The following is a 9602-nucleotide window of genomic DNA, read 5'->3' on the forward strand; positions in this document are numbered from 1 at the left end:
GAGCAGATTCACTCAGATGACCGGGGCCACCCCAACAAGAGCAACTCCAACCCTTCTGCCGTCTACTCCTGCTAGCAGGCACCCATGGGACTGAGTGTGTGTGTGTGTGTGTGTGTGTGTGTACATGTGAGTGTTATGTGTACACATGCTCATGTGTGAGCAGGTACATGTTTGTGCTGGTATGTATGCATGTCGTATGCATGTATGTGTGAAGGCAAGAGGACACCCCTTAAAGTTGTTCCTCAGGAACTGCCCACCTTTTTGTGGGGTAGGGATGGGTCTGTTCCTGAGTAGACACTCAGCCCCAGCCTGGTCTCCATCTCCCCAGGTCTGGCGCAGGCACACAGCACAGCACCTGGTTTACGAGGGTTTTGGAGGTTGGACTCGTGCTTGCATAGCAGCTTCATACCAGCTAAGCCAACTGGCATTTCTTATTTTCTTTCATTTTTAACACAGGGTTTCTCTGTGTAGCACTGGCTGGCCTGGAACTTTTTTGTAGACCAGGCTAACCTCAAACTCACAGAGATCCATCTGCCTTTGCCTTGGAGTACTGGGATTAAATGCATGTGCTACCACTCCTGGCACCCTCATTTTTAAGTCCGTGTGTGTGTGTGTGTGTGTGTGTGTGTGTGTGTGTGTGTGTGTGTGTGTGTATGTCATAAATAAGGGTGTTGGCATGCATGTACCAAGTACATGTGTCAAAGTCAGAAGACAACCTTGAGTCACTCCTCACTTGTCACCTTATTTGAGGCAGAATTAGTTGATCACTGTTGCACAGTGCAGGCCAGCTAGTCCAAAAATGTGAAGGGTTCTGTCACCACCTCCCACTTCACCATAGGAGCACCAAGATTACACACACATGTTACCACATCCAGTTTTATGTGCATTCTGAGGACCCAGACTCAGGTCCTTCTACTCGCACAGCAATTGCTTTACCTATTGAGCCAGTCCCTCATCCACTCACTGGCTTTTCTTAAAGGAGCTTTGTCTAAAGTCTAACAAGATGCTCTCCTATGGCACAGGGATACAAGTAGGTGTCCTGCACCTGAGTAAGTCATCAGAAAGGTAAAGCACCAGTACCAGTTCATGTTTCTGATTCGAAAAATAAACCAGATCCAAATTTGGTAAAGTGGTACTCAAAAGACTTTCCATGTAAATGAAAGCAAAACACAAGTGGAATTGACTGTTCTGTGCAAAGCATGGACTAGGGAGATGGCTCACTTTCTATACAAGCCTGAGGACCTAAGTTTGGATCTCCAGAACCTACATTTAAAAAGCCAGAGGCTACATGACCTTCACTACAGCACTCAGGAGGCAGAGATAGGCCCATCTCTGTGAGTTCAAGGACAGCCTGGTCCACATAGCAAGTTCCAAATCAGCCAGGGCTACACAGCCACATCCTGACTCAAAAACAAAATGACAACAAAAATCTGGGTGTGGCTGCACACACCTGTAACCCCAGCACAGTGTAGCTAGAGCTTGTTGTCTAGACAGCCAAGCTGAAAAATAGCAAGCAAAGCCAGGTGTGGTGGTGCGCGCATGTGTGTGTGTGTGTGTGTGTGTGTGTGTGTGTGTGTGTGTGTGTGTGTGTCTATATATCAAGCAAGCTTCAGTTGAGAGAGTGACTGTCTCAAGGACTGATGTCCTCCATGGGCTTCTACGTGCACTAGCACGGGCATACACAAACACTTGCACACATGTATACACCACACGTGGACACAAGTGTGGGGTCATTTTCATTTAGGTTAGGATTATGAAGTCAAGATTTCAGAAGCTACTTATCTCTCCAGAAAACAGAGAAAAAGTAAAATGTAAGGTGACTTAGTAGGGAAAGGAACTCACCAGTGAGCCTGAGTTAGTGCCTAGGAATTATGTGGAGGAAAGAACTGACTGCCACAGGTTGTCTTCTGACGTCCACATAGGCATGCAAGTACCACACAGAGCTCCACGCACACAAGTGCAAGTCTGAAATGTACTCAGCACTATATTTTATATAATTAGGCTTCACTTGGAAGCATTATTTTTTAACTTGTACCTATTACATATAAAACTAAATTAGCATGTGTCATTGTTGAACACTTTCTGTTTGTTTTTTTGAGGAAGAGTCTCATTGTGTAACTCTGGCTGGTCTGGAACTCACTGTATAGACCAAGTCGGCTTTGAATTTAAAGAGATCCACCTGCGTCTGCCATGAACTTGCTTTGAAGATCAGGTAGACTTAAACTTCCTGTCTCTGCCCTTGTACATACTGGGTATACTGCCACCTCTGGCTAAATGCTGTTTGTTTGTTTGTTTGTTTGTTTGCTTGTTTGTTATAGCCATCGTAAAGAAAATCATAGGGGGAGAGATGGCTCAGCAGTTAAAAGTGTTCAGTTCCCAGCACCCACATCTGGCGGCTCCCAACCACCCCATAACTCCAGTTCCAAGGTATCTGGTACACTTTTTTGGCTTCTGCAGGCACACATAAATTTAAAACTCTTTTTTAAAATTAAGAAAAAAAAGCCAGGAGTGGTGGCACACACCTCTAATCCCAGCACTCAGGGAGGCAGAGGCAGGCAGATGGATCCCTGTGAGTTCGAGACCAACCTGGTCTACAAAGTGAGTCCGGGACAGCCAAGGCTACACAGAGAAACCCTGTCTTGAAAAAAAAAAGTTAAGAAAAAAAAAAGTCAAAGGATTAAAGACAGAAAACTTGAAAATTGTTCCCTTTACTTGAGATAAGAAGAATATATAAAATCTCTCTTTTTTCCCAAGTGTTTGGGGGGGTGTCAAGCTGTCATTATCAAAGGCTTAAGAGTTGGGAGAGGTGTCAGAGGTCCATGCTTGGTGTAATCAACAGGGCAGATCTTCCTGGTCGCTTCCTTAAATGTCCTGCTTTCTGAAACAGAATCGCTAGCTAGTTTGGAACTCACCATGTGGCTCAGGGACCCTGCCATTTGTCAGCAATCACTCTAAGTAATTTGGAGGGATTGTTTTCCAGGGGCGTGACTGTGTAATAGTAACAGAGCAGTTATAATGTAGAAGGTTCAGTACTGGTGTGGTGGCATGTGGCTGTGATCCAGCACTCAGGAGGCCAGGAGAGGGTAAAGAGCCTGGTCAATAAATAATAGAAAGCAGTTTCAGGAACCCAGTATATTGGTACCTGGAGTCTGTTTGGCCACGGCCATAGGATCATCGTGTCACAGGGACACTTCCTGTGCAGATTTTTCCCCCACTAAATATTTATTGAGCAGTTACGGTTTTCAGCTGTCATGCTAACAATAGTTCTGCGATAAATGAGTTGTAGTATCTGCCTACAAGGTGCATTCAGTGTCAGGGGTGGTGTAGGGGACCAGAGTAAGGAGCATCAAGCCTTCTCTGGAGGAGTCAGTTAAGATGTCTGTGAGTCAGATTGGAATGAGTCTTCTGGGGGACTTTTGTTGTCTATTTGTCTCTGCTTTGTAGTACTGGGGATGGAACTCAAGGTTTTGCTATTCTAGGTAAGTGCTCTCCCACGATCTGCACCCCAGCCCTGGACTGGCCAAATAAGACTCCATCACATAACATCTATGTAAGATCAAGCCAGCCAGAATCCCCACATAGATAGAGGAGATGAGCCCCAGGCCCAGCCTGTGCTGAAGAGCTATTGGCAGTTAATACCCTCCTTCTTCTTGTCCTCCTCCTCCTCCTCCTCCAGCTATTCATATGCACATATCCTCATACGCACACGCACATACATACACACATATCTACACATAGTTTAAAAGATATCTTAAGAAGACCAGGAAGGACAGAACTACAAAAGCATATATCAGAAGTCTGTTGGTGAAACAACAGGTATATAAGGCTGAAATGCTTGGTATGTAAATAAGGGAGTAGTAAAATGAACTTCCTGTGTTTTGCTAAGGAATTAGTTGGGTTTTGCTCTGTGGGTAAATAGCAACCTCCAGAGATAAAGTTTAAAAGAGAAAAAAATCATTCAGTTGGGCAGTAGTGGCACATGTCTTTAATCCCAGCACTTGGGGGGGGGGGCAGAAGTAGGTGAATCTCTGAGTTCAAGGCCAGCTTGGTCCACAGAGCAAGTACCAGGATGGCCAGGGCTGCACAGAGAAACCCTGTCTTGAGAAACCAAAAAAAGAAAAGAAAAAGAAAGAAAAAAAAAAAGAAAAAGAAAAAGAAAAAAATCACTATGGGGTGAGTATGATACTGCATGCCTTTAATCCCAGCACTCTGAATGCTGGGCAGATGGATCTCTGTGAGCTCAAGGCCGGTCTGCTACACAGAAAGCTTGGGCCAGCCAAGGCTTGGTGGTGTAGGAAGAGCTCAGGTGATGCCCTTGAGCTAGATTCAAAGTGTCTGAAGAGATGCTGGGAGGATAAAAAGGCTCTGGGGACTACTCATTGTGGAAAAGCTGTCTTGAAAAGTTCCTAGAGGTGAGGCACTGTATTGGGCACTTGCTAACTGAGAAGTGCAGCAGCAGCAGGTGTGAGGAGAAAGTGGTAGAGACACTTTGGAAATACGCTGACACATACCCAGCACTACATAGTGATGTCTAATAATGACTTACAAATACACAGACAAGGTAGGCCTCCAGTTAAACATATAACCGTACATTAATAATTCTCTGTACTCTCCTGAAATTCTAGTAAAACCAAAGGGAGAAAGAGAGGCAAAGAGGGAAGCATGAAGAAAAGGAGAGAGATAGGGAGGAGGAGAAATGTTTCATAGGTGTCTTAGGATTTCATTGCTGTGAAGAGACACCATGACCACAGCAACTCCTATAAAAGAAGACACTTAATTGGGGCTGGCCTACAGCTTCAGGGGTTTAGTCTATTATCGTCATGCCGAGGAGCATGGCAGCGTGCAGGCAGACACGGTGCTGGAGAAGGAGCTGAGAGTGCTACATCTTGATCCACAGGCAGCCAGGAGAACTCTGTGACTGGGTATAGCTTGAGCATATATAACCTTAGAGCCTGCCTCCACAGTGACACACTTCCTCCAACAAGGCCACAACCTCATAATAGTGCCACTCCCCATGGACCAAGCACTTAAAGGAGAGTCTGTGGGGGGCCAAACCTATGCGAACTACCGCAGGGGGTAGGTAAACCCACAGGCTACCAAGAGCCAGAGCAGAGGCCAGAGTGAGTGACAATGACAGCAGTTGTTCAGTGATGTGCAGAGCAGATGGAAGCATTAAAGCTGGAGGAGCTGGGACTGAGCATCATCCCAGACTTAAAAACAAAAACCAAAAAGTCTGAGATGAAAAGTAACAAGATGCCCTTAACAGCAGATTATGTGCTACAGGAGAAAATGCAGAAAACAACAACAAAAAGTGTCCAAATAGGAGGAAAACCAACCCCCTGGTCCAGTTAGCTTATCTCAGCACCACATTCACATTTTGCCTTGCTTTGTGGTGACGCAGCTAGACATTGCTAGCCAGAGAGTTGTGAGGCCTTGAGAGTGGAGTCTGGACAGACTTGCTGGAAAGCCGGGTGCGGTGGCGCACGCCTTTAATCCCGGCACGCGGGAGGCAGAGGCAGGCGGATCGCTGTGAGTTCGAGGCCAGCCTGGTCTACAAAGTGAGGCCAAGGCAGCCAGGGTTACACAGAGAAACCTTGTCTTGAGAAACCAAAAACAAACAAATAAACAGACTTGCTGGAAAGGAGACCTTTTAGGTCTAGTGGGGCTTGCTCTCTGTACCCTTGGAGGGAACCCTTTTTCCTCACAGTGTTTGGCCCTCAGACCTCCATACTCAGCTTCTACAGGGTACGAATGTCCCAGCATGTGCCTACTGACTCTGTTCTCCTGCTGCTGAGCTAAACAATGTAAGAGTAAAGCAATGGTACGCTGTGGCAGTTCCTTACACAGGGCCTACTCCACTGAGCTGGATGTATCCCCAGCCAGAGAGCAACATCACAAAAATACCATAAGAAAGAAAACATCATTCTCTACCCAGAAACAATACCCTTCAAAACCAAAATGAACACACCTTCAATTTCCAAGGAACATCCTTAGAAGATTATATTTTCCTCCAGCCTGAGGCCAATCACAAATCTTGTATTTCACTGTTAGTTCTTTTTCATCTGTTTAATCTAAAACAATCTCCAAACTGTTGTCGCATTTTTCTGCAGGCAGGCCATCTTTGTAGACAGTCCTTCTATTTGGGTTTTGTATAGTCACACCTTTACAGTTAGGCTTAGGTAAACATTTTTGGCAGAAATGCCCCATCAGTGCAGTGCCTACAGCCATGCGTGATGCCCATTGGTGTCATGGCTGTGAGGTTAAATTTAGTCACTTGTTGTTGTTGATGTTGCTGTTTTCTTTGGACAGAATTTCTTGTAGCACAAACTGGTTTTGAATTCACTGTGTATCCAGAGACAGCCTTGAACTGATGCTCCTGCCTCCACTATGTGCTGGGGTCTCCATGTGCTGTTGTTCCTGGCTGAAGCTTAGTCATGTTCCCTAAGGCTGCATTTATCTTGCTACTTGCCACATAAACAGAGCAGCACCTCTCTGTGATTACTCATCTGAACACTCTGGCCTCCCATTCATGACCCTCCTTTCTCGGCCTCTCAAGTGCTATGTGGCACCAAGTCTGCCTTCTGGATACTCATTCTTTTTTGGTTTAAAGCGAGATCTAACTATGTAGTTCTGGCTGTCCTGGAATTCACTCCTGATGTAGACTGGCTGGCCTTGAACTCACAGAGATCCCTCTGCCTCTCAAGGGCTGAGAGTAAAGGAGAACGCCGCCACGCCTGGACTCACTCTGTGGCCTAGTTGAGACCTGTGAAGTTCATTTAGGTTTTCCTGTTTCAGTCAGACAGTGGAGGGAAGGTGCCACATGGAAGCGCGTGGGGAAGCTAGAGCCACTGTGGAGTTTTGAAAGCTTAAGTACAGGATAATGGCACCAAGGTACCAACCCTTAACTCACAGTGGATAGCCAGTGTGCTGGACTGCAAATATGGCTGACCTAGATGTCTGAGAGATCTTACAAGAATGCAGAACCCCTGGAGGCTCATCTCTGACTCCAGAATCTTAGAATTAACCTTTCATTTACAGATTCCTCATATTTTCTTCATATATATCTAAGGGTCACACTCCAAAACTTTCTTCTCCAGAGAAAAGAAAAAATGGGCCCATTGTCACCTTTGCCAGGCTAAGTGCTTAGTGGGCTTGAAGACTGCAGCGAGACTGATGCTAACCATATAAGTGCACAGGGCAGAAACACAGTTTTTTGTTGTTTTTTTGTTTTGTTTTTAAGTTGGGGCACATGAAGACCCCAGGTTTAAATACGCCAGGCCCAGTTTCCTACTTTGTGGAGCTTTGAGATTTTGCCCCTGCGTGCTCCTCAGTGGCAGCCCTTTCCCTTCTCCAGGCTGTGACAGCATCCATCTTCCCTCCGGCTGACCCTCAGCAGGAAAGGTGCCTGTGACCTCTGTTGGAAGCGCCCTTCCTTCCTCTGTTCAGGACACCGCTTGAGAGCCGGCTCGACGGTTGCAGATTCCAGGAAGATACGCAGAGATCAGAGGTTTCTCTGATCAAAACCTTCCCGTTGAGTCACTGCACAACCCACCAGGACCTTGTGTCCCTTACATTTCCACAGTGCACATGGGAGCATTTGTCTTGATAGCCTCTGAGATCTTCCTGGCACCAGACTCCCCAATGGGATTTCCCTGGAGACTGGAACACAAGAGTTAGGGCAGAACTCAGCATCCACAGGTTGTCTTTAATAGGGTGGTTGTTGCTGTGATGAGTTCAGGACCCTGCTGAGCCTTTGCCCTTCTGAGATCCCTCCTACTCACACCACTCTGGCATGTTCCTTCTTAGACAGTTTCCCCATGGAGTTGCTACAAGTGTCTTTGTATCACCTGGCTCCCAGAATTGGACCAAAGGCAGAACCTGATCTGGGAGCAGTTCTGGGGCTCAGTAAAAGTATCTGGGAAAGGCGGGTGCCACTGAGTGTACTCACTTAATATGATGAAGACCACGGTTCTCAGACAGTGCAGTGGCAACATATATGGCCCCATCCATCCCCAGGGAGTTCTCTTGGAGACTAGGCAGAGAAGAGATGGAGACACCACAGTAAGCCAGCAGGACAGCAAAGTCATAAGGAGGCAACATTGCCCTGTTGAGATGTGGATGGAATGAGCAATTCTGAGGCTGATGGTCCATAGGTAACATAGCAACTGCTAAATGACATTTGACCCCTAAACTATAGCCAGGTACTCTACCCAAAACCACAAATGTGGGTGTTGAGTTAAACGAATGACTTAAGGAGAATGAACAAAACTCACTGCCCTGGATGTGGACAATAGTGGTCAGAACAGTGTGGTAACTTAACATCCAGAAGGAAGCAACTAAAGGGAGCTGAAGGAAAGTCTGTGTTCCATTCCAAAAGCACTAGCAGAAGTTGACTGCTTGTGTGTGAGTCACATTGTCACTTACTTGAGTCTCCGGAGACTGGAATTTAACTTGAGAGCATTTGCCAAGGCCTTGGCTCCAGCTATCCCAACATTGTTTCCTCGTAAGCTGTCAGGGCAAGCAAGAAGCCTAAGGTGCAGGGATAGGCTGGGGTGATACCAATGTCCCTGCACATGGGTGTATCTTGTCTGGACTTGGAGGTGGCTTCTTCCTAAGCACTGGGGAGCCTGTTCTTTTTTCTACTCCAGGGAAGGGAAAACCTAGGCTGAGATGGGGGAAGTAACTCTCCATCCAGAGGTACACAGTGCACTGTGGTTACAAAGACCCTGGAGAGCAGGAATGAGGTGGGCATGCTGAGAGCCTCATAGAGCTTGAGCCCACCACACCCCAAGAGATGGCTACTGGTTCCTCTGGTGTGTGTTGCAGGGTAAGGTGGATACCAACCACTAAACAGAGCCTTTGGACCTGTCTGTCTGGGGCAGGCCCAACCCAGAACATAGAGGCATAGTGACTTAAGGGAAAGACATAAAATGAGAATGGGGAAGGTGGGACATACAGCCAAAAATAATTATGAAAATCATCTGTCGGTGTCTGAGTAGGTATTTGTCTTCATGTTTATTCCTTTTGAATCTATAGCTTGATTTTTTTCCCCCAGCAAAAGTCTGTCAATAGAGAGACAAGAATACTCACTCAAGAATCTCCAAGGTTCTGTTCACAGCCAGGGCCTCCCCGAGTGCCTGGGCCCCTTGGGTACCAATGGAGGCCACCTGTAGGCTATAAGAGGGAGGTGCAATCAAATGTGGGTAATCTGGCTCCAGTGCTCCTGGCCCCTCCCTGCCCTGGGCCAGGCTTCCTTTCATACTGTATACCTGTTAGCCAGGGCTAAGAGTTGAGCAATAACACTAAGGATTGTTTTCCTGTGATTCTTCCAAGAACACCACATCTTCCACCTAACTCTGACATCTAAGAGTAAGATCTAGACACGGGATGGGAAGTAGGGTATCTTATGAAGGGTTTGGGGTGAATGCTGTCTGTGCCTGCAACCCTCCCTAGACTATAAACAAAGAGGGTGGTGAAGGCGTGGCCTACTTGGCTCCCACCTGCAGGGCACTTACTAGAGAGCAGTGAGCGTTGTGTTCACCTTCAGGGCACCGGCCACTGCAGAAGCTCCTTCGTCCCCTATAGCGTTCTCCTGTAAGCTG

The 9602-nt window shown here is 46.7% G+C and overlaps 1 protein-coding gene across 3 annotated transcripts in view; it reads right to left on the reverse strand.

Annotated features, from left to right (window-relative positions):
* Positions 1-25: 25 nt before the first annotated feature.
* NLRC3 (NLR family CARD domain containing 3) overlaps positions 26-9602 on the reverse strand; it is a 37842-nt gene continuing 28265 nt past the window's right edge. The window contains exons 16-20 of one of the 3 annotated variants that reach the window (XM_084761931.1): positions 9516-9592; positions 9091-9174; positions 8425-8508; positions 7949-8104; positions 26-7659 (exon numbers count right to left, since the gene is read on the reverse strand). In XM_084761931.1, coding sequence (XP_084618057.1) covers positions 7569-7659; positions 7949-8104; positions 8425-8508; positions 9091-9174; positions 9516-9592 — 492 coding nt within the window. In that variant the 3' untranslated portion in view covers positions 26-7568. Of the gene's footprint in view, positions 7660-7948; positions 8105-8424; positions 8509-9090; positions 9175-9515; positions 9600-9602 lie in introns of all 3 variants that reach the window. The other 2 variants (XM_084761933.1, XM_084761932.1) reach the window with 2 other exon arrangements.

The sequence above is a fragment of the Acomys minous genome, assembly GCF_964271855.1.
Source record: "Acomys minous genome assembly, chromosome: 16".
Taxonomy (NCBI): domain Eukaryota; kingdom Metazoa; phylum Chordata; class Mammalia; order Rodentia; family Muridae; genus Acomys; species Acomys minous.